Raw genomic sequence first — 26,226 nt, forward strand, 5'->3', positions numbered from 1 at the left:
CTACTCTGGACGGTTCTGACTTAGAATATGTGGACAACTACAAATACCTAGGTGTCTGGCTAGACTGTAAACTCTCCTTCCAGACTCACATTAAGCATCTCCAATCCAAAGTTAAATCTAGAATTGGCTTCTTATTTCCTTCTTTATTTCCTTCCTTTTTTCCTTCACTCATGCTGCCAAACTTACCCTCGTAAAACTGACTATCCTACCAATCCTTGACTTCGGCGATGTCATTTACAAAATACCCTCCAACACTCTACTCAGCAAATTGGATGCAGTCTATCACAGTGCCATCCGTTTTGTCACCAAAGTCCGATATACTACCCACCACTGCAACCTGTATGCTCTCGTTGGCTGGTTCTCGCTACATATTCGTCGCCAAACCCACTGGCTCCAGGTCATCTATAAGTCTTTGCACGGTAAATTTCTGCCTTCAATCAGCTCACTTGTCACCAGAGACAACACCCACCCGTAACACACGCTCCAGCAGGTATATTTCACTGATCATCCCCAAAGCCAACACCTCATTCGGTCGCCTTTCCTTCCAGCTCTTTGCTGCCAATGACTGGAACGAATCGCAAAAATCACTGAAGTTGAAGACTTATATCTCCCTCACTAACTTTAAGTGTCAGCTGGCAGAACAGCTTACCGATCGCTGCAGCTGTACACAGCCCATCTGTAAATGGCCCATCCATCCAACCAACTACCTACTTCATCCCCATATTTGTTTTTGTTTTTCTGCTCTTTTTCACACCAGTCTTTCTACTTGCACATCCTCATCTGCACATATATCTCTCCAGTGTAATTGCTAAATTGTAATTACTTCACCACTATTGGCCTATTTATTGCCTTACCTCCTTATTCATTTGCACACACTATACCACTTTTTCTATTGTGTTTTTGACTGTATGTTTGTTTATCCCATGTGTATCTCTCTGTGTTGTTGTTTTTGTTGCACTGCTTTGCTTTATCTTGGCCAGGTCGCAGTTGTAAATGAGAACTTCTTCTCAACTGGCCTACCTGGTTAAATACAGGTGAAATAAAAATAATAATAACACAATTAAAGCCTTTAAGGTTGGGGAAACTCCAGGGCTGGATGGCATACCAGTAGAAGTATACTTTAAAAAAATATATAGTCAGAGGACCATTATTAGCATGTTTTAACCACTTCTATATGAACAGTAGATTATTGGACACATAACAAGACGGTCGGATTTCATTATTACTGAAACAGGATCCAAGTGGTGTATATATAAAGATCCAGTTTAAATAATTGAAGGCCTCTTACACTTCAGTGTTGGGATGCATAAATTCCAGCTAAATGCATTGTGCATAGAATTTAAAAAATATTGTCAGATATTATTCATCCTAATTAGACAGGTTTTTTTACATGGACGATACATTGGAGATAATATAAGACAAGTACTGGAAACAATGTAATACTATGAAATATCAGGGACACCAAGCCTGGTTTTCATAGCTGATTTTGAAAAGGCTTTTGATAAAGTACGACTGGAGTTTATATAAAATGCCTTGAATATTTTTTTTTAGAGCCTCTTATAAAATGGGTTAAAGTTATTATTCTAACCCTAGGTCTAAAATAGTAAATAATAGCTACACCTCAGAAAGTTTTAAACTGTCAAGAGGAGTAAAATAAGGTTGTCCACTATTGGCATATCTATTTATTATTGCCCTCGAGATGTTAGCTGTTCAAATCCGTGGCTTAAAAACAAAGGTGTCATTGTACACTGATGATTCATGCTTTTTTTAAACCACAATTAGAATCCCTCCACAGCCTCATAGAGGATCTATTAAAATCAAATTATGATAAATGTACTGAATTACTTATTGGATCACTAAAAAATGCAACTTTTACGTTAAAAGGTCTGACGGGCATGTGGACATACTCGGTATACAAATCCCGAAAGAAAGAAATGATCTCAGTCCAATACATTTGTATAGAAAGTTAGCAAAAATATATAAGATCTTGCTACCATGGAAAGGAAAATACCTGTCTATTTGTGGAAAAATCTCCCTGATGAACTATTTAGTCATATTACAGTTTACCTATTTGCTTATGGTTGTGCATACACCTAGTGACCTGCTTTTTACATTATGTCAATAAAAAAATATTCCATTTGATTTGGAATGGCAAGCCAGATAAAATTAAAAGGGCCTATTTATATAACGAACATGAATTCAGAGGGCAGGAATGATTAAATATTAAAACATTAGACCTCTCACTAAAGGCATCAGTCATACAAAAGTTATACTTAAATCCTAAATGGTTCTGTAGTAAATTGGTAGGAATGTCTCACCACGTGTTCAAGAATGACCTTTATTCAGATTACAACTGCTCACTTTCAGTTGTTTGAAAATGAAATCATCTCCAAAATATCATTTTTTTAAAGCCTTAGAAAGTTGGTTGCAATTTCAGTTTAATCCATCTGAAAAGACATAACAAATAATACAACAAATATTGTGGTTAAACTCAAGTATACTAATTGATAAAAAAAACATATTTTTTGATCAAATGTTTCAAAAAGGTGTAATTTTTGTAAATTATATCATAAATAGGACTCGTGGAGTTATGTCACACATGCAGCTAACACTGCTCTACCCAAGCTAATGTCTGCTCTACCCAAAATTACAACCAACTAATTTCAGCATTACCACAAAAATGGAAGAAGCAAGTAGAACGGGGGAAAAGTAAGGAACTTGTCTGCCGGGCCATGCATTAAACATAAATGGTTAAAGAAAAGTGTGATATATTTTAAAAAATACCAATTTAATTTAAGGACCAAAAAATTGACAGCTGTGCCATATAAACATCTAAAGACATCAATCAGGAAGTTTAAGCTTGGTTGCAAATGGGTCTTCCAAATGGACAATGACCCCAAGCATACTTCCAAAGTTGTGGCGAAATGGCTTAGGGACAACAAAGTCAAGGTATTGGAGTGGCCAAAACAACAAAAAAACATGATATTCTCTGACTTAATTAGTACTAGTATCGCCTTGTAACCAACATCAGAGAAGGAGTGTTTGAAGAGGGGCGTGGTTTATATAGCTGTGTTTAGTGTTAGCTAGTTACTCGCTAGCTAGGTCTTCAGTCAGCATGGAACAAAATGGGAGGAAGGGTTGTTCAAAACTCTGATGCAGTTGTCATGTCAATACAGCCGTCAGTGCTGCTGTAAACCACATCATGAGATATGCCAAATGGAAGATGTATCAAAAAAATGTAGATCATTAGCTAGGTTTCCATACACTTGGCGACAGATTTTCATGCGAGTATTGTAAAATCTGCATAAAAACAATATGCGTAACCTATCTAAATGACTATCGCCCCGTAGCACACACATCTGTAGCCATGAAAGGCTTTGAACGGTTGGTCATGGCTCACATCAACACCATCATCCCAGACACCCTGGACCGACTGCAATTCGCATATCGCCTCAACAGATCCACAGATGACGCAATCTCTATTGCACTCCACACTGCCCTCTCCCACCTGGATAAGAAGAACAACTATGTGAGAATGCTGTTCATGAAATGTTTGTGGTCATGTTGCAGCAGTGTGTAGGAGCGAGATTCCAAGATATGGGACGTGTGCAGGAGGATTGTGTAGTCTTGGTGGATAAAGTTGAGTGTCAACTGTTGGAGGGCCCACGATGCTGGGGATTGGATGTGTCCGGTACAAAAGAGGTAGGTTGATGGGACCAGAGTCAGAGTAGTGCCGGTGTCGTGTGTTGAGACCGAGGAAAGTAGAGGAGGATGGATTAAGTTGACACAACTTTATCCATCTGCATTGCTTTTTGTTTAGTGTTTTAGGCTGAGTTTCTGTATAGCACTTTGCGACATTGGCTGATGTAAAAAGGGCTTTATAAATAACTTTTGGAGTAGTAGATCTGTGCCAGCACAGAGGTTTGGCCAACGAGTGATATATGCTTCAGTAAGGTTGGCTTCTTAGGGTTCATAGCAATGGTTATCAACTGTACAGCAGAAATGGAATGCAAATCACAAAAAAAATAGATGTGGTGGTGGCAGCTGCAGAGAAGTATTTGCGTATACAAGATTTGACTTTATTAGAGTTACAGGGTGTGTTGAGGTGTGGGGTCCCATCCTCCCAGGCCGTTGGCATGGTGCAGGAGCAGATAGGGTCAAAGTCGTGGGTTTTTATGTAGGATTAGTTGTACGGGTGTTTTCCTTTTCCCATTTTGTATAACAATGTATAATGGATTTATACTATAGTCCAGTTGGGGGCGGTAATGCAACATATTGGATGCCAACAGCAGTTAAACCCCACCGAAAAATATGAAGAATGCTGTTCATTGACTACAGCTCAGTGTTCAGCACAGGAACCTGAGATTAAACACCTACCTCTGCAACTGGATCCTGGACTTTCTGATGAGCCGCCAGCTGGTGAGGATAGGCAGCAACACTTCCGCCACGCTGACCGCCAACACGGGGGCCCCTCAGGGTTGTGTGCGTAGTACCCGCCTGTACACCCTGTTCACCAACAATTGCGTGGCCACGCATGACTCTAACACAATCATTCAATTTGCCGATGACATGACGGTGGTAGGCCTAATCACAGATGATGATGAGACAGCGTACAGGGAGGTGGTCAGAGACCTGGCAGCGTGGTGCCAGGGTAATAACCTCTCCCTCAACATCAGCAAGACAAAGGAGCTGATCATGGATTACAGGAAACAGAGGGCCGAGCACACCCACATCAACTGGGCTATAGTGGAGCAGGTCGAGAGCTTCAAGTTCCTCGGTGGCCACATCACCTAAGGAATTATCATGGTCCACACACACCAACACAGTCCGGAAGGGGGCACGACAGCACCTCTTCCCCCTTAGGAGGATGAAAAGACTTGGCATGGGCCCCCAGATCCTCAAAAAGTTCTACAGCTGCACCATTGAGAGCATCTTGAGTGGCTGCTTTACCGCTTTACCACTTGGTATGGCAACTGCTTGGCATACAAGTTGCTGGGGCCAAGCTACCTGCCATCCAGGACCTCTATACCAGGCGGTGTCAGAGAAAGGCTCTCAAATTTGTCAAAGACTCCAACCACCAAAGTCATAGACTGTTCTCTCTGCTACCTCATGGCAAGCGGTACCTATGCACCAACTCTGAAAAGGACCACAGCTTCTACCCCCAAGCCATAAGACATCTAAATAGTTAGTTCGGGTAGCTAGTGATTAACCGTTTAACTATCTGCATTGACCCTTTTTTGCACTAAATCTTTTGACTCATTACATACGCTGCTTCTACTGCTTATAATCTACCCTGTTGCCTAGTCACTTTATCCATAATTATATAAGGGATAATCAAATCAAATATATTTATATAGCCCTTCGTACATCAGCTGATATCTCAGTGCTGTACAGAAACCCAGCCTAAAACCCCAAACAGCAAGCAATGCAGGTGTAGAAGCATGCAGGTGTAGCAACACTTCCGCCACGCTGACCGCCAACACGGGGGCCCCTCAGGGTTGCGAGCGTACTACCCGCCTGTACACCCTGTTCACCAACAATTGCGTAGCCACGCATGACTCTAACACAATCATTCAATTTGCCGATGACATGACGGTGGTAGGCCTAATCACAGATGATGATGAGACAGCGTACAGGGAGGTGGTCAGAGATCTGGCAGCGTGGTGCCAGGATAAGGGATGCTTACTGTATAAGGGATGTTTTTGTTACATGCAGTACATTTCTGTTCCTGTCAATATCAGATTTAAAACCATAATAGTACATTGCCATATATATCCTACTTTATACTTTACAAACATACATTTTAGTTCTGTAGGTGTCCACATATGTATATAGCAGACAAAACAGTTTAAAATCTATAGGCTTATCAAACGGGTAAGGGATTATCAATTCAGAGAAAATGGATTAAGTATGAGTAAATTGTATTTTAATAAATGAGAAGGCAGTCATATCAAAAGTAATGTGAGCATTGCATTGTGAAAGCAAGTTTTCTATATGAACATGTATTGATTGCAATGTGGATTTACCACATAAGCGGTTACCACATACTTGTAAAAAACGATTGAAAAAATGGTATTATGAGTAACATAATCTGATTTTATCATTTAGGAAATTATGGACAATAATCATTGAAAATGGAGGAAAATACAATATATTGTCATTCTTTTAAAACAAATGTTATTCTAGGTGACACAACATTGACAATAGATTAGGTCTATTGTAGATTAGGTCAATAGATTAGATCTACTGTACATGTGTTGTAGTACACTTAGTTAACCCAGGGGATTGTGGGATTGACATACTGTTGTGTGCCATAATGAAACAAAGATTTGTGCTATAAAAATAAGCAATTAATTATTTCATATCGAACTGTTGGATGATTAGATTGTACTGGTGAGCACAACTAGCACTAGCCACAGGCTGTTTGGTTTTGTGTGGCACAGGCCACACACACATGCGACAGCATTTGGCAATTCACCAGTGCACCTATGTTCTTAAACTCTTGGAAGGGTACTCAGATTTAGCAGATTTAAAAAACAAATGGCAACAAATTTGGGATTATTTGACGTAATGCGACTGTTGACCCATCTAACTAGGCCTGTCCACATGTGTTTGGTCCGACTAATCCAGGTTTTCATCTCTTGCTGTTTTCGATCTTTTAGTCCTTATGCCGGTGCTTTGTGACTTAGTGGCCTCCTGATATTAGCATTGTATTTATTTTCTCCAGAAGATTATTTGATGCAGAGTTTGTTGTTTTTAGTCATTTGTTTTTCTTCAGTTGCTGCTACTTGCTTCGTCGCTGCTGTTTTGTTTTTTGAAAGGTCAACATTTTGGTTGTGCTTTTCCGCTGCTATTTTTGTTTATTTGAGAGGCCTTTCATTTTCTATTAGTCATGAATCCATTGAAGCTTTTAAAAATGCATGAAGGATTCAAAGGTATGTTGGTTTCCTGTGTTTTTCCGGATTTACAGTGGGCGGATTTATGTAAATAACATGCAAATAATTAACTCTGAATAACTTCTACTTTTACTTTTCTCTCACACAGGCTTGAGGTTTTTAAGGGCGTTAAGGTTGATACAGTTCTCAGAAATCTTACAGTTTTTGAACATATTAAAAACAAGGTAAGTGCATGATTATTTTCTCCAACTTCACTGTATTCAATTTCAGTCAAATTTGGTGTGTATTAATTCTAGTTAGTAGTATTCAAAGCATTTGCATGCACTATGTTATGACAATGTTTGTAATTCTGTATATGTGATGAATATTGATACATTTACAATTATACAATACGCTCACAGGCTCTTCTAATACTGTGGCATTTTAATGTACAGTAGCTACTGCAAATTGTTAAATATAGAACCTCCTCTCAATTTAAAAAAAAGAATTATTGGAAACTAGTCAGCTGAGCTTGGCCTACTTTAAGTCTGGGTGGATTACTTGGGAACAGTTTGGTTTATTGCTGTCATATTTGGGGAATGAAAGAAGTTACCATATTATACTGTACTTCTGTGATAACAAGTAAATCATTTTTGTCACTTTTCAAAACGGAAATGGTAACATGTTAGGTATTGTTCTTTAGGATGTATAACATATCCTATATTCAATTTAATTTTGATATTTGTCATTGGAATTCCAAATTGTGCACATTTACTGCTCTTTGAAACCTATTGGACAGCATGCCACATGATGAATTCTACAATTTACCCCACTGCTTAGAATTAAAGCTTGTGCTGCACAGATGTCAGAAAGAGCTTATAGCTCAACATTTTTTTTTAATAATCCCCAGACTCGTTTACTGTAATGGAGGTAAGGCCAGAACAGAACAGAACACACAGTACATGAACGGCCAGAACAATGCAAGTCACTGTAACATTACCTTAGAAATATACAGTTAACTGACAAAATTAAGGAAACACTTGAGTAAATGAGGATTCTGGCGACTCTGTTATGGTGTGGGGTATATTCTCCTGGCATGGTTCACTCAACCCCTTACAGCAGCATTTTCAAAACTCGGTCCTCAAGTTTATTTCTCCAAACACTACACAACTGATTGATATTATCAAAAATGGATGCTTAGTTGATTATAATAATATAATAATGCCTTATTAACACACTTTATGTTGGTGTTTCCTTTATTTTGGAAGATACCTGTATATACCTTAGGAACATTTGTATTCACAGTTGATTCTGTATTGAAAAGTTAACGGCCATGAAAGCAAGTTTGTCATTAGTTTAACATTTAGGATTTTGAAATATTATTCCCAAAAACGTTTTTACCAAGTTTTTGTTTTGTTGCTGTTACATAATATTGTAGGCTGAGCAGCTCAGACTGTAAGCAGTTATCATCCATTATCCCAAAGGATGTTCTTCGGACAAAATCACAATTAGGCACTTATACAGCAATAACTACTTTGTGATATGTAATGTTTTGGCACTGTTTTGACATAATAGTTCATTATGTTATCAAAAGGGCATCCTTTACTGGTGTTCTTCTTTTGAACTCACACAAGGCAGGTCTTTTGGTGTTGAACACTAGCATTGTTAATTGATATTGTCTGGCTCTCTTGTTTTCAATAGCAATTCCATAAAACTGGTGAACTTATGTTCAATCTTCATAAGTACATGGCTAACAGCGGCAGGCTTCATACATCTGGTAAGTCACAGAGAGCCATAAAGGTAAAACAGAAGGACTAAGTACTGTATTATGGTAAATACTGTGTCTCTGACACATATAGCCTTTGGCTATGCCGGATTAAGTGATATGACATGCTATTTTATAAAATCCTTTCTCTGTAATTAATATTACCTGATTGAGCTGATTGAGCTAATCATGTAAATGTAATTAACTAGAAAGTCGGAGCACCACAAAATAATATTTATAGAGCAGTTATCTTCCGAATAAACCTAGTAATAGGACCTAGTAATATTTTACATCAATAGCAGTCAATATTAATCGTCACCTTATTTCAGTCTCATCTGAAAGTTGTAAGTTCTTGGTTATCTTCACGAACCCTGGCTAACAAGTTGAATCAGCAATACAAAATTGGGTTTAATTATTTATTTACTAAATACCTAACTAATCACACAGAATGGATCATACCTTGATTACAAATGATGTCATAAAGGAAAACGTCCCTGGCGGACAGAAGAGATTTGACAGCTGGTTACACAAAGAAAAAGGGGGGTTGGGTTTAGGTGAAACAGCGGGAAGACTGAAGAACAAAAGGGAGAAGCGATGTCTCTATCGTAAATACAGGATCTTATGCATTCTAAATTACCGCCTATTTGGAAAAGGAAAATGCAATTAATATTTACTCTGAGCTACTCTTCAATAGGTTGGTGGTAGATGGAAGGCTGTGTTGCCCAACAGAGTCCTTTGTCCTTTGAAGAGTGTCTCTGGTGATACTCTGTCCTCTCCTAGCCCAGTTTACAGCGGCCACTGCTAACTCAACGGCTAGGAGGTATCACTTCTGTAGCGAATAAGAGTTCAGAGTTCATACCATTCGCAACCAAAGCTCATGCTGAGGTTGGCTTAGTTCTGTAGCTATTATCTGAACCCTTCTGACATCGGATCGTCATCCTAATGTACCCGGAACAGCAAGTTATATTGTCGTCAACGCTTTATATAGGAAGGGAGAGGAGGGCGTGTTTCATAGTTTATAACCAATGTCTCTTCACGTGGGTGGGCCACTGAGTCGGGACTAATTCACTCATGAAAACCCAGTTCTCACATTTTAGAAGCTAAAATCACATTTCATGTGGGCGATTCTATTCCTCAAAAGTATGCAACAAATGAAAAACTGAAATGAGTATGACATCCTGGCATTTAAACCATACTAAATTTTCTACATTTCACATACTATAAAACTTTTTTCACTTACCCAAAATGCCTACTATTTAGAATACAAGTATGGGTATTCGGAGACGGCCATTTAGTAAGTATGTAAGCAAGTCAGTAAGCTGTAATACAATGCTCTTCATGTTCCTCTCTGTCAATATCCGTTATTGTGACCTCTGTTCTAGGTGGAAAACTCAGGGGATCCTTGGGAAAACTTCCAAAATTCCCAAGCACTTTCCTACTGGGAATGTGTCTACTTACTCATGGTTACTATGTCCACTGTGGGCTATGGAGACGTGTATGCAAAAACCACCCTGGGACGACTTTTCATGGTCTTCTTCATCCTTGGTGGTTTGGTAAAAATCCCTCTCTTATTTAATTTACTCCTAACCTGCTTCCGTCCTTCATCCATACGATCACACCTGCAATCATCATGATTCATGTCCCTGCTGCTGCTACCAGCAGCTGGAAAGTCTTTGCACTTCAATGCCTGTTAAAGTCAAAGCTCCATTGTTGTCTTGTAGTTGTTTTTTGTGGCAGTTTGTTACCCATGGCAGTTTATTGTCAAATGTATTATTATTTGTAAGTATTATACGCCTATAATATTTATTATATAATAATTGCACTGTAGGTATATACATGTATATTTATTATTATTATATAGTTTTATTGTATTTCTATATTTTTCAAACCGAGTAAGATTGGTTTTCTAATGGTTCACAACGTTAACTAAAGTAATGTGCGGTTTCAGGTGACCCAATCCTTCCCCTTCCCCAAATTCCAACAAACACAGTGAAAGGAGTGATCTATAGACCAGCTTGATGATTAACATGGCACAACAGTGTATGCCAGTAACACCCATTGATACACAACAGTCAGTTAGCATGATATGCAACCAAAACCATTGAACTTTTAATATGTTCATTTGACTTGATCATTTGTATTTGGGGTAACAATGGAAGAAGGCTTAGTTTGTACATTAGTACAGTACTACTACAGTAGTTCGGAGGTTCAAGGGTTGCTGAAAGTCCCCTAATATCCTTCATCTCTGGACATTGTACCTGAGTGTTATCAGAGTGACATTAACAATATGACGCATCACTCTCCTACCCAAGTTTATATACGTTCATGTAAGTTATATTATATAGTTTATATAAATGTATACAATATATAAGTTGTATATACTGTCAAGTCAAATGCCAGTATGCACAAGGCTTCAAATCTATAGGATTGACATAATTCAGGTAATTTTTCAGCAATTTAATGAATTGATCCAATTTGCAGCTATGTTACATTGGGTTGTACTATTCAAATCAACCTGGCATAAGTGTTTGTTGGACAAAACATGGCATATAAGGGTTTTTTCTTCCTTTTTCTTACTTTAAACATTTTCTTTTCAATCACAGCTTGGCATACAGCTATAGTCAACTGTCATTTTTTCCTGCTTTTTTCCTAAATAAATATCCGTAAAAGCTGGTTAAGTTAAATATTTCCTGTCATTTTTTTCTTCTTCATTGCTTATCATACTTTTTTTCCAAATCTGAATATGATAACCTTTACATCATTTCAGATTGTGTTATACCTTTTACTGTAGTAACCTAACTTTGTCTGAGTGTACAAAACACTAAGAATGCCTTCCTAATATTGAGTTGCACCCCCTTTTGACCACAGAATAGCCTCAATTTGTCAGGGAATGGGCTCTACAAGGTGTCCAAAGTGTTCCACAGGGATGCTCAGCCTGGTCTCATAGACTAGATGTAACATAGTAAATGTAAATCTGAGACATATGGTTACGTAAAACAGATGGTTACTTAAGGCAAAAATGAAAGTAGGTTGTGAGTTCAAATCTCATCATGGAAAACCTTAGCATTTTAGCTAATTAGCAACTTTTCAACTACATACTACTTTTTATCTAATTTGCATGTTAGCAAACCCTTCCCTTAAACCTAACCTTAACCGTTTTAGCTAACTACCTAACCTTAACCCCAAAACCATAACCCCTAGCCTAGCTAACGTTAGCCAGCTACCTTACATTAGCCACCTAGCTAGAATTTGTAACATGTCATATGTTTTGGAAATTCATAACATATAATAATAATTGTAATTCATAACATATCATACGAATTGGGTGACGAACATCCACAAATTAATACATACCATACGAAACGTAACATATCATACTATTATACAGAATAATACAAAATGCTCTGACACCAGGTTGGGATGCTGGCCCATGCTCACTCCAATGCTTCCCATAGTTGTGTCAAGTTGCCTGGATGTCCTTTTGGTGGTGTAACTTTCTTGATACATATGGGAAAATGTTATGTGTGAAAAACCCAGCAGTGTTGCAGTTCTTGACACAAACCAGTGGGCCTGGCACATACTACCACATAATACCCCGTTCAAAGGCACTTACATTTTTTATTTTGCCCATTCACCCTTAGAATGGCACACATACACAATACATGTTTTAATTGTCTCAAGGCTTATAAATCCATCTTTAACCTGTCTCCTCCCCTTCATCTACACTGATTGAAGTGGATTTAACACATGACATCAATAAGGGATCATAGCTTTCATCTGGATTCACCTGGTCAGTCTATGTCATGGAAAAAGCAGGTGTTCCTAATATTTTGTGCACTCAGTGTGTAACCTACTGTATCCAGAACAAAACCTTTTTTTTAAAACATTTTCTATTCAATTTTTTTTTTCTTCTTAATTTTTCTATAAAATAAACAATTTTACGGATATCTTTTAAGCAAAAATAGACGCACAGCTCTCTCTTTTGCGTATCTTTTTTTTAGTATTTTCTTCTGTCTCCTATCTTCTCCTTAGGCCATGTTTGCGAGCTACGTCCCTGAAATCATAGAGTTAATAGGAAACCGCAAGAAATATGGTGGTTCCTATAGTGCGGTTAATGGGAGAAAGTAAGTATTACTGGGAGGCTCTACTGCCTCTGCCGCAGTAGAACCATCCTCTGCATGCCCTTTTCTTTTTTTCTGTTCCATGCATGTAGGCCATGTTTGCTCGCTACGTGCCAGAAATTGCTGCTCTCATCCTTAATCGGAAGAAATACGGAGGGAGTTATAACTCAACACGAGGCAGAAAGTAAGTCAAACAAATATACAAAACAAAAATGATTCTAAAAAGTGTGGTTTTGTTGTGACTACTCAAGTCCCCCTCTCCTAAAGTGGGGTACCAGTAATTATCCAGAAATGATTGATATTAATACTTTTATACATTTTGGGGAAAAAAGTCATACTGGTGACTGGAGAGCTTGGCCATGAAAGCTTACGCTATTGCTTTGTATTGGTATTTGTGTGCTAGCTGTCATTGCTTCTTATAATGAATACATGTTTTTTTGTGATGTGTCAAATGTATTATTTGCTATACTGTATGCTTGAGTGTTTTACTTGCTTATTTACTAGAACAATTACATGTTTGTGTCTGTGTTTTGTGTTTGCCAATCATATATGCATCTTGCCACCCACCACAAAGTAGTTGTTTTTGTTTTTATTATGATCTTTTTTTACAGTAAAGTCAAGACTGATTGCAGCTATAGCTGTAGTACCTTTATAGTATTTCAAAATAAATGTTGAACATTATGTCTTATATCTTGGTGACAGAGATGATGTCATAGAAAATAATACACAATAGCAAAAGAGTGTCCTATGAAACTACAAGAAAGGATTACCTGCAGTTAAATAACCAGCTATTTTAAATATAATTATCTTCCAGATCATTTGAAACGCTGTTACCTTTTACATCTGCTTCGTCCACACATGATCTTGCATGTTCCTCGCATGCTTTTAGTTAGTTATCTTTTACATCTGCTTCGTCCACACATGATCTTGCATGTTCCTCGCATGCTTTTAGTTAGTTATCTTTTACATCTGCTTCGTCCACACATGATCTTGCATGTTCCTCGCATGCTTTTAGTTAGTTATCTTTTACATCTGCTTCGTCCACACATGATCTTGCATGTTCCTCGCATGCTTTTAGTTAGTTATCTTTTACATCTGCTTCGTCCACACGTGATCTTGCATGTTCCTCGCATGCTTTTAGTTAGTTATCTTTTAGCCTTTTATATTTAGCCTTTCATTTCCTGTTTTTTCTCTTCTGGATTGTGTATTTTTTGTCTGGTACCACCAGTTCATTTCATTTTCCAAGCCCTGCTACATTCCTGGCCTTAATCTTCAGTCAGACCTACACCCTAAGGCCCAAACACATAATCAATGCATGGATCACACTGAAATTCAAGTTAAAAACATGTTTCTTAAGGTACAATAGGATTCTGCCCTAAATCCTGCTTCCACCCTCTGAACAAACTTTGATTTCTCTTGGCTTTTAGACTTTTGTTTTGTTTACTTTGTTCTGTTGAATTTTTTTACTTGGATTTAGTCCAGTCTCTATAACTTTGTTTTGGCCATTTATTCTCTCTTTCCTTCTGCATGCTGATGTATCTGTATTTCTGTTTCAAGTGATTCATATCCTTATGTCTCAGTTTTACTGTCAATACATGTTAATACCTTTTCATCTACAAATATAAATATAGCATCTCTGTAAAAAAATATTTAAAAAAATATAAAGTAAATATGATACAATAATTAACAAATGTAATGATAATGATTTCACATGTACGAATTGGAAATTCATTTTTTGCATATCCCACTTCCACAGAGTGGGTTTTCCCTGGAGAGATTAGGGTTAAGTGCCTTGCTCAAGGGATTTTTCACCTAGTCGGCTTAGGGAATTGAACCAATGACCTTCCAGTTTCTGGCCCAACACTCATAACCACTAGGCTACATGCAGTCCCAAACTCTAATAAGATACAATATTAAAGAGGTATTTCAAAACAATGTACAGTATGTGAGTTGTCAGTATGTTGTCAGTATGTTTTCCAAACCAATTGGTTTGGAAAATGCCCTTCTTAAACCCATCCTGAGTTCATCTCACGATCCTGCATGTACTATCCTGTAGCAGGGATACAGTCTGTCGGAAAACTTCCCTCACGTGGAGGCAAGATGTCTCTAGCTAAAGATAAGCTCTTTCCTGGATTGTATAATGTAGTAATCACATCATAATCGCCAACAAAGGACACTCATCCTTTTTAATCTGTTACTGTGAATCCAGAACATGCTCAGCTCTGTGATCTCTCCTGTCCTTCAGGCTCCACATAGGACTAAAGAGCTCTTACTGACACCTGTTCACATAAAAAACTCTGTTCATCACAGAACATGTACAAACCAGGGAGAATTATGTATTTTGGGGAGGAAGTTAACAATGGGCTGGCAGTGTTCATTTCATTTTTCTAATCTACACAGAAACCACATTTTTGAGGTCCTTTTTTATTGACTATACTGTGGTGTGGACAATACTTTTTTGTCAGATCCAATTTATAATTTCATTTTATTTTCAGAATCAAGAAGGAATGTGACACTGACATCTATCAGTAGTTTATCAGCGTCTTTATTTTGGCTGCAGCATTTAGCAAACCATAGCTTAAATCTTATGACTATTCCTGGATCTTATTTCCTATAGGCACATCGTGGTCTGTGGTCATATAACACTTGAAAGTGTGTCCAACTTCCTTAAAGACTTCCTACACAAGGACAGGGATGATGTCAATGTAGAAATTGTTTTTCTCCATAAGTAAGTGTACCATGTTTTTTCCTTACACTTTACAGGCCAGTTTCCAGGACCCAGATTAAGCCTAATTCTGGACTAAAAACCATACTCAATGGGAAATTGAAAGTGTGTTTAATTCCACGACTATGTTTAATCTGGGTCTGGAAAAATGGCCCCAAAACTCATAACAATACTGAGTGTTTCAGAGAAGGAAAGGCGATAGCAGCTCCCAAAAATGACTCCCAACAACCTTTCGGGAACTGCCACCACCTTTCCTTTTTTTGGAATACTCAGACTCTACAATGACTATATCCTAAAAAGCACCCAGATCCATGGAAACCGTTGGTAGCGCTGGGCCTGCCCGGTACACCAGCATACTACTTATAGCAATACATTAGAATAAATTACATTTCAAATACTACACAATAAATTGCACTTTGATTTGCTGAGGAGACGAGACCTCACTCAGCCCCCTAACATTAACACATAGGTCGCTCTCCTGTCTGTCCCAGTACTAAACCGAATCTTGAGGTGAAATGGAGGCCTTGGTTAACATTAACAAACTCTACTTTGTGTCCCAGTATTTCCCCTAATCTTGAGCTGGAAGCCTTGTTTAAACGCCACTTCACCCAGGTGGAGTTCTACCAGGGATCTGTTCTCAACCCACATGACCTGGCCAGAGTCAAGGTAACCGGCCTGTTTTAATGAGTATTAACCTGACTTATTTCTTTCAGCTACTAATGGAGAAAAGGGCCTTGACAGTCCAACTCTTCAATACGTTTTCCAGGTCCTTGTTGTATAAGAACATTTGGTCACACTTTACAATATGGTAACCTTTTATAAAGCGTTTACAAGGGTTTATTATATATACACACTGCCGTTCAAAAGTTTGCGGTCACGTAGAAATGTCCTGGTTTTTGAAAGAAAAGCACACTTTTTGTCCATTAAAATAACATCAAATTGATCAGAAATACAGTGTAGACATTGTTAATGTTGTAAATGACTATTGTAGCTGGAAACAGCTGATTTTAATGGAATATCTACATAGGTGTACAGAGGCCCATTATCAGCAACCATCACTCCTGTGTTCCAATGGCACGTTGTGTTAGCTAATCCAAGTTTATCATTTTAAAAGGCTAACTGATCATTAGAAAACCATTTTGCAGTTACGTTAGCACAGCTGAAAACTGTTGTCCTGATTAAAGAAGCAATAAAACTGGCCTTCTGTAGACAAGTTGAGTATCTGGAGCAACAGCATTTGTGGGTTTGATTACAGGCTCAATATGGCCAGAAACAATGAACTTCCTTCTGAAACTCGTCAGTCTATTCTCATTCTGAGAAATTAAGGCTATTCCATGCGAGAAGTTGCAAAAAAACTGAAAATCTTGTACAGCGCTGTGTACTACTCCTTTCACAGAACAGCGCAAACTGGCCCTAAGCAGAATAGAAAGAGGAGTGGGAGGCCCCGGTGCACAACTGAGCAAGAGGACAAATATATTAGTGTCTAGTTTGAGAAACACATTCCTCACAAGTCCTCAAATTGCCCGCAAAACACCCGTCTCAACGTCAACAGTGAAGAGGCGACTCCGGGATGCTGGCCTTCTAGGCAGAGTTGCAAAGAAAAAGCCATATCTCAGAGTGGCCAATAAAAATAAAAAATAAAGATGAGCAAAGAACACAGACGCTCGACAGAGGAACTCTGCCTAGTAGGTTTGTCAAAAGTTTGGACACACCTACTCGTTCAAGGGTTTTTCTTTATTTGTACTATTTTCAACATTGTAGAATAATAGTGAAGATATCAAAACTATGAAATAACACATATAGAATCATGTAGTAACCAAAAAAGTGTTAAACAAATCCAAATATATTTCATATTTGATAGCCACCCTTTTCTTTGATGACAGCTTTGCACACTCTTGGCATTCTCTCAACCAGCTTCACCTGGAATGCTTTTCCAACAATCTTGAAGAGTTCCCACATACAGTTGAAATCGGAAGTTTACATACACTTAGGTTGGAGTCATTACAACTCGTTTTTCAACCACTCCACAAATTTCTAGTTTTGGCAAGTTGGTTAGGACCACTACTTTTTCCAACAATTGTTTACAGGCAGATTATTTCACTTATAATTAACTGTATCACAAGTCCAGTGGGTCAGAAGTTTACATACACTAATTTGACTGACTTTAAACAGCTTGGAAAATCCCTGAAAATTATGTCATGGCTTTAGAAGCATCATTTGAGTCAATTGGCGGTGTACCTGTGGATGTATTTCAATGCCTACCTTCAAACGCAGTGCCTCTTTGCTTGACATCATGGGAAAATCAAAAGAAATCAGCCAAGACCTCCACAAGTCTGCTTCATCCTTGGGAGCAATTTCTCAACGCCTGAAGGTACCACGTTCATCTGTACAAACAATAGTACACATGTCTAAACACCATGGGACCCTGCAGCCGTCATACCGCTCAGGAAGGAGTCTGTCTGCTAGAGATGAACGTGCTTTGGTGCGAAAAGTGCAAATCAATCCCAGAACAACAGCAAAGGACCTTGTGAAGATGCTGGAGGAAGCAGGTGCAAAAGTATCTATATCCACAGTAAAAGTCCTATATCGACATAACCTGAAAGGCCGCTCAGCAAGGAAAAAGCCACTGCTCCAAAACCACCATTAAAAAAGTCAGACTATGGTTTGCAACTGTACATGGGGAAAAAGATTGTACTTTTTGGAGAAATGTCTTCTGGTCTGATGAAACAAAAATATACCTGTTTGACCATAATGACAATCGTTATGTTTGGAGGATAAAGGGGGAGGCTTGCAAGTCGAAGAACACCATCCCAACCATGAAGCACGGGGGTGGCAGCATCATGTTGTGGGGGTGCTTTGCTGCAGGAGGGACCTGTGCACTGCACAAAACAGATGGCATCATGAGGCAGGAAAATTATGTGGATATATTGACGCAACATCTCAAGACATCAGTCAGGAAGTTTAAGCTTGGCCGCAAATGGGTCTTCCAAATGGACAATGACCCCAAGCATACTTCCAAGTTATGGCTGAAGGACAACAAAGTCAAGGTATTGGAGTGGCCATCACAAAGCCCTGACATCAATCCCATAGAAAATTTGTGGGCAGAACTGAAAAAGCGTGTGCGAGCAAAGGAGGCCTACAAACCTGACTCAGTTACACCATCTCTGTCAGGCGGAATGGAACAAAATTCACCCAACTTATTGTGGGAAGCTTGTGGAAGGCTACCTGAAACGTTTGATCCAAGTAAAACAAATGTAAAGGCAATGCTACCAAATACTAATTGAGTGTATGTAAACTTCAGACCCACTGGGAATGTGATGAAATGAATTAAAGCTGAAATAAATGTTTTTTCTCTACTATCTCTACTATTTTCTCTACATTTCACAATCTTGAAATGAAGTGGGGATCCTAACTGACCTAAAACAGGGAATTTTTACTTGGATTAAATGTCAGGAATTGTTAAAAACTGAGTTTAAATGTATTTGTCTAAGGTGTATGTAAACTTCCGACTTCAACTCCATGCTGAGCACTTGTTGGCTGCTTTTTCTTCACTCTGCCGTCCAACTCATCCCAAATCACATCAAATGGTCTTCTAGGCAAAGTTCCTCTGTTCGGTGTCTGTGTTCTTTTGCCCATCTTAATCTTTTATTTTTATTGGCCTGAGATACAGCTTTTTCTTTGCAACTCTGCCTAGAAGGCCAGCATCCCGGAGTCACCTTTTCACTGTTCAAATCAAAGTATATTTGTCACGTGCGCCAAATACAACAGGTGTAGACCTTACCGTGAAATGCTTACTTACAGGCTCTAACCAACAATGCAAAAAAAAGGTATTAGGTGAACAATAGGTAGGAAAATAAATAAAACAACAGTAAAAAGACAGGCTATATACAGTAGCGAGGCTATAAAAGTAGCGAGGCTACATACAGACACCGGTTAGTCAGGCTGATTGAGGTAGTATGTACATGTAGATATGGATAAAGTGACTACGCATATATGATGGACAGAGAGTAGCAGTAGCGTAAAAGAGGGGGCGGTGGGACACAATGCAGGTAGCTCGGTTAGCCAATGTGTGGGAGCACTGGTTGGTCGGGCCAATTGAGGTAGTATGTACATAAATGTATAGAGACTAAAGTGACTATGCATATAAGATTAACAGAGAATAGCAGCAGCGTAAAAGAGGGGTTGGGGACACACACAATGCAAATAGTCCGGGTAGCCATTTGGTTACCTGTTCAGGAGTCTTATGGCTTGGGGGTAAAAACTTTTGAGATGCCTTTTTGTCCTAGACTCTGGTACCGCTTGCCATGCGGTAGTAGAGAGAACAGTCTATGACTTGGGTGGCTGGGGTCTTTGACCATTTTTAGGGCCTTCTCCTGACACCGCCTGGTGTAGAGGTCCTGGATGACAGGCAGCTTAGCTCCAGTAATATACTGGGCCGTACGCACTACCCTCTGAAGTGCCTTGCGGTCGGAGGCCGATCAATTGCCGTAGCAGGCAGTGAAGCAACCAGTCAGGATGCTCTCGATGTTGCGCTGTAGAACCTTTTGAGGATCTCAATAACCATGCCAAATCTTTTTAGTTTCCTGATGGGGAATAGGCCTTGTCGTGCCCTCTTCACGACCACCTTGGTGTGTTTGGACCATTCTAGTTTGTTGGTTATGTGGATACCTAGGAACTTGAAGCTCTCAACCTTCCCCACTACAGCCCCGTCGATGAGAATTGGGCGTGCTCGGTCCTCCTTTTCCTGTAGTCCACAATCATCTCCTCAGTCTTGCTTACTTCGAGGGGTAGGTTGTAATTTTGTCACCATCTGGACAGGTCTCTGACCTCCTCCCTAACGGCTGTTGACGTTGAGACTGGTGTTTTGCGGGTACTATTTAATGAAGCTGCCATTTGAGGACTTGTGAGGCGTCTGTTTCTCAAACTAGACACTCTAATGCACTTGTCCTCTTGCTCAGTTGTGCACCAGGGCCTCCCACTCCTCTTTCTATTCTGATTAGAGCCAGTTTGCGCTGTTCTGTGAAGGGAGTAGTACGCAGCATTGTACGAGATCTTCAGTTTCTTGGCAATTTCTCGCAAGAACCCACAAATGCTGATGCTCCTGAAACACAACTAGTCTAAAGAATCCTTCAGTTTTATTGTTTCTTTAATCAGAACAACAGTTTACAGCTGTGCTAACATAATTTCAAAAGGTTTTTGTAATCATCAATTAGCCTTTTAAAATTATTAACTTGGATTAGCTAGTACAATGTGCCATTGGAACACAGATGTGATGGTTGCTGATAATGGGCCTCTGTACGCCTATGTAGATATTCCATTAAGAAATCAGTTGTTTCCAGCTACAATAGTCATTTACAACATTAACAATGTATTTCTGACCAATTTGATGTTATTTTAATGGACAAAAAAATAGCTTTTCTTTCAAAAACTGGACTTTTCTAAGTGACCCCAAACCTTTGAACGGTATTGTGTATATTGTATTTTTTACTGTCAAACATTCATTGAGACATAATTTAGCAGCCAGGTAAGTTATTGGCTGTGCCTGAAATCTGTGCTGCTTACTACACACTAAAACGGCATAATATGTACAAATCTTACTACATTAGAAGGTCTGTTTTTAGTAAAATCGAATGCAGTAAGCAACAAATATCAACATACTAGGCTCATCCATACTGAGAATGCATAATCTAATGCACAATTGCGTTGATTACCGCCATTCGCTCATTTTGGGTACAGCGTGAAACCATATCTGATTATCAGCTGTTGTCAAACACACGTGGGTCTCAAAAGACTAATCTCTTCCTCAATAGTGTGCAGTGAATTTTACTAGATGAAAAGCCAACATGAGTATGACATCCTGGCATTTAAAGCATACAACATTTTGGGAATTTCACATAGTATAACATTTTATATTTTCGTAAAACCCACAATGCCAACTATTTAGTATGGGTATTCGGAACATAGCTATTGATATCTATAAAGGGTAAATAAGTGAGCAATATACTTTGACTGAAGTTAGAAATTAACGCACGGTGACGTACAATGCTGTTCATAGCTCTGAGTGAATGCAGTTATGATTTCTAGTGTCTCTACAGATGGAGCACCTGGGTGGTTGGCATCAGTCTAATGTCCTAAGTCGATCTGCCTCCCAAATGCCACCCTATTCCCCTACGTACAGTAGTGCACGACTTTTGACCAGTGTCTGTATAGAGTCAGGTCTTATGTTTCTGTCATCTCCCGCCCTCAGATAGAGTCAGCAGACGCCTGTTTGATCCTAGCTAATAAATACTGTGCAGACCCTGATGCTGAGGATGCCTCCAACATCATGAGGTACAGAGACAACTTAACCAAGCTGTGTTGTATAACTGTGTATTGGAAATATGGAAATGTATTCTGATATACAAAAGTTATTCCATGTTCTATCAACTTGATAAATTACGCAAGTACAGTACGCTTGAGAGCACGTGAAAATGTATTCTGGAGAAATGCATTGAGAATACATACCAATGTCTAACCTCAAGTTCCCTAAGCAAGTGTGTTACTACTACTGTGTCCTAGATTTGTTAGATGGGTCTCAAGTTGTTTCTTGTAACAATATTCCAGGGTGATATCCATCAAGAACTACCACCCAAAAATCAGAATCATTACCCAGATGTTGCAGTACCACAACAAGGTGTGTACAGTATAAACCCTTCAGAGGGCTACTTTTTACACTGTGTCATTGAACTCCAGCGGAGGCAGGCGAACATGAGTTCTCTACTGATGCTCTTCCTGCACCTCCTTTGTATAGAAGGGTTGCAAAATTCAGGAAATGTACGAGAATTCTATAACCCTAATCTCGCTCCACCTTTCCTGTGTGTCCCCAGGCCCACCTTTTGAATATTCCTAGTTGGAACTGGAAGGAGGGTGACGATGCCATTTGCCTTGCTGAGCTGAAGCTGGGCTTCATAGCACAGAGCTGTCTGGCTCAGGGCCTGTCCACCATGCTGGCCAACCTCTTCTCCATGAGGTCCTTCATCAAGGTACTCGTTAGGGAGAGCCAAAGAGACTGTAATTGTTAGGTTGTCCGTTTAGTACAGTAATGTTCACACGTTTTCTGACTGTATTTGCATTTTCAGAATACTTGTCTTATATTTAAGTATACACCATACAGTACAGACACTCTTAAAGTGTTATTTGCTTTATGGTCACTTTGTTAACCTTTGTGCGAGTGAAATATGTTGATGATAAAATACTGTACCTCTGCAAGCCATGTTTGATCTGTTATTGTTTCAGATTGAAGAGGACACGTGGCAGAAGTATTACCTGGAAGGAGTAGCCAATGAAATGTACACTGAGTATCTGTCTAGTGCCTTTGTGGGCTTATCCTTCCCGACCATTTGTGAGTAAGTATGACCCTCTTTTCTGAAGTACCCTACTATATCAAGTATACTCTCTCCCCCTCTATCTTTTTATTTTTTCTCTCTCTCCATCCCTCTCCCTCATTTTCTTTCTCTACATCTGTCTGTCTGTCTCTCTCCTACTCATCCCTTTGATTGTGTATAAATATTGATGATTTTGAATGCTCCTCTCTAGACTCTGCTATGTGAAGCTGAAGCTTCTACTGATTGTGTATAAATATTGATGATTTTGAATGCTCCTCTCTAGACTCTGCTATGTGAAGCTGAAGCTTCTACTGATTGTGTATAAATATTGATGATTTTGAATGCTCCTCTCTAGACTCTGCTATGTGAAGCTGAAGCTGCTACTGATTGTGTATAAATATTGATGATTTTGAATGCTCCTCTCCAGACTCTGCTATGTGAAGCTGAAGCTGCTACTGATTGTGTATAAATATTGATGATTTTGAATGCTCCTCTCCAGACTCTGCTATGTGAAGCTGAAGCTGCTACTGATTGTGTATAAATATTGATGATTTTGAATGCTCCTCTCTAGACTCTGCTATGTGAAGCTGAAGCTGCTACTGATTGTGTATAAATATTGATGATTTTGAATGCTCCTCTCCAGACTCTGCTATGTGAAGCTGAAGCTGCTACTGATTGTGTATAAATATTGATGATTTTGAATGCTCCTCTCTAGACTCTGCTATGTGAAGCTGAAGCTGCTACTGATTGTGTATAAATATTGATGATTTTGAATGCTCCTCTCCAGACTCTGCTATGTGAAGCTGAAGCTGCTACTGATTGTGTATAAATATTGATGATTTTGAATGCTCCTCTCCAGACTCTGCTATGTGAAGCTGAAGCTGCTACTGATTGTGTATAAATATTGATGATTTTGAATGCTCCTCTCCAGACTCTGCTATGTGAAGCTGAAGCTGCTACTGATTGTGTATAAATATTGATGATTTTGAATGCTCCTCTCCAGACTCTTCTGCTATGTGAAGCTGAAGCTGCTACTGATTGTGTATAAATATTGATGATTTTGAATGCTCCTCTCCAGACTCTGCTATGTGAAGCTGAAGCTGCTACTGATTGTGTATAAATATTTCTGATTTTGAATGCTCCTCTCCAGACTCTGCTATGTGAAGCTGAAGCTGCTACTGATTGTGTATAAATATTGATGATTTTGAATGCTCCTCTCTAGACTCTGCTATGTGAAGCTGAAGCTGCTACTGATTGTGTATAAATATTGATGATTTTGAATGCTCCTCTCCAGACTCTGCTATGTGAAGCTGAAGCTGCTACTGATTGTGTATAAATATTGATGATTTTGAATGCTCCTCTCCAGACTCTGCTATGTGAAGCTGAAGCTGCTACTGATTGTGTATAAATATTGATGATTTTGAATGCTCCTCTCTAGACTCTGCTATGTGAAGCTGAAGCTGCTACTGATTGTGTATAAATATTGATGATTTTGAATGCTCCTCTCTAGACTCTGCTATGTGAAGCTGAAGCTGCTACTGATTGTGTATAAATATTGATGATTTTGAATGCTCCTCTCCAGACTCTGCTATGTGAAGCTGAAGCTGCTACTGATTGTGTATAAATATTGATGATTTTGAATGCTCCTCTCCAGACTCTGCTATGTGAAGCTGAAGCTGCTACTGATTGTGTATAAATATTGATGATTTTGAATGCTCCTCTCCAGACTCTGCTATGTGAAGCTGAAGCTGCTACTGATTGTGTATAAATATTGATGATTTTGAATGCTCCTCTCCAGACTCTGCTATGTGAAGCTGAAGCTGCTACTGATTGTGTATAAATATTGATGATTTTGAATGCTCCTCTCCAGACTCTTCTGCTATGTGAAGCTGAAGCTGCTACTGATTGTGTATAAATATTGATGATTTTGAATGCTCCTCTCCAGACTCTGCTATGTGAAGCTGAAGCTGCTACTGATTGTGTATAAATATTGATGATTTTGAATGCTCCTCTCCAGACTCTGCTATGTGAAGCTGAAGCTGCTACTGATTGTGTATAAATATTGATGATTTTGAATGCTCCTCTCCAGACTCTGCTATGTGAAGCTGAAGCTGCTACTGATTGTGTATAAATATTGATGATTTTGAATGCTCCTCTCCAGACTCTTCTGCTATGTGAAGCTGAAGCTGCTACTGATTGTGTATAAATATTTCTGATTTTGAATGCTCCTCTCCAGACTCTTCTGCTATGTGAAGCTGAAGCTGCTACTGATTGTGTATAAATATTTCTGATTTTGAATGCTCCTCTCCAGACTCTGCTATGTGAAGCTGAAGCTGCTACTGATTGTGTATAAATATTGATGATTTTGAATGCTCCTCTCCAGACTCTGCTATGTGAAGCTGAAGCTGCTACTGATTGTGTATAAATATTGATGATTTTGAATGCTCCTCTCCAGACTCTTCTGCTATGTGAAGCTGAAGCTGCTACTGATTGTGTATAAATATTTCTGATTTTGAATGCTCCTCTCCAGACTCTTCTGCTATGTGAAGCTGAAGCTGCTACTGATTGTGTATAAATATTGATGATTTTGAATGCTCCTCTCCAGACTCTGCTATGTGAAGCTGAAGCTGCTACTGATTGTGTATAAATATTGATGATTTTGAATGCTCCTCTCCAGACTCTGCTATGTGAAGCTGAAGCTGCTACTGATTGTGTATAAATATTGATGATTTTGAATGCTCCTCTCCAGACTCTTCTGCTATGTGAAGCTGAAGCTGCTACTGATTGTGTATAAATATTTCTGATTTTGAATGCTCCTCTCCAGACTCTGCTATGTGAAGCTGAAGCTGCTACTGATTGTGTATAAATATTGATGATTTTGAATGCTCCTCTCTAGACTCTGCTATGTGAAGCTGAAGCTGCTACTGATTGTGTATAAATATTGATGATTTTGAATGCTCCTCTCTAGACTCTGCTATGTGAAGCTGAAGCTGCTACTGATTGTGTATAAATATTGATGATTTTGAATGCTCCTCTCCAGACTCTGCTATGTGAAGCTGAAGCTGCTACTGATTGTGTATAAATATTGATGATTTTGAATGCTCCTCTCCAGACTCTGCTATGTGAAGCTGAAGCTGCTACTGATTGTGTATAAATATTGATGATTTTGAATGCTCCTCTCCAGACTCTGCTATGTGAAGCTGAAGCTGCTACTGATTGTGTATAAATATTGATGATTTTGAATGCTCCTCTCCAGACTCTGCTATGTGAAGCTGAAGCTGCTACTGATTGTGTATAAATATTGATGATTTTGAATGCTCCTCTCCAGACTCTTCTGCTATGTGAAGCTGAAGCTGCTACTGATTGTGTATAAATA

The 26,226-nt window shown here is 39.0% G+C and overlaps 1 protein-coding gene across 5 annotated transcripts in view; it reads left to right on the plus strand.

The window, feature by feature from the left end:
• LOC118379065 (calcium-activated potassium channel subunit alpha-1) overlaps window positions 1-26,226 on the plus strand; it is a 257,064-nt gene that overhangs the window by 150,593 nt on the left and 80,245 nt on the right. For all 5 annotated transcript variants that reach the window (XM_052473233.1, XM_052473242.1, XM_052473237.1 and 2 more), the window contains exons 6-15: window positions 7,045-7,120; window positions 8,577-8,652; window positions 10,023-10,193; window positions 12,673-12,764; window positions 15,379-15,489; window positions 16,047-16,152; window positions 21,734-21,816; window positions 22,090-22,159; window positions 22,353-22,508; window positions 22,762-22,871. In XM_052473233.1, coding sequence (XP_052329193.1) covers window positions 7,045-7,120; window positions 8,577-8,652; window positions 10,023-10,193; window positions 12,673-12,764; window positions 15,379-15,489; window positions 16,047-16,152; window positions 21,734-21,816; window positions 22,090-22,159; window positions 22,353-22,508; window positions 22,762-22,871 — 1,051 coding nt within the window. The remainder of the gene's footprint in view (window positions 1-7,044; window positions 7,121-8,576; window positions 8,653-10,022; window positions 10,194-12,672; window positions 12,765-15,378; window positions 15,490-16,046; window positions 16,153-21,733; window positions 21,817-22,089; window positions 22,160-22,352; window positions 22,509-22,761; window positions 22,872-26,226) is intronic.

The sequence above is a fragment of the Oncorhynchus keta genome, chromosome 2, assembly GCF_023373465.1.
Source record: "Oncorhynchus keta strain PuntledgeMale-10-30-2019 chromosome 2, Oket_V2, whole genome shotgun sequence".
NCBI lineage: Eukaryota > Metazoa > Chordata > Actinopteri > Salmoniformes > Salmonidae > Oncorhynchus > Oncorhynchus keta.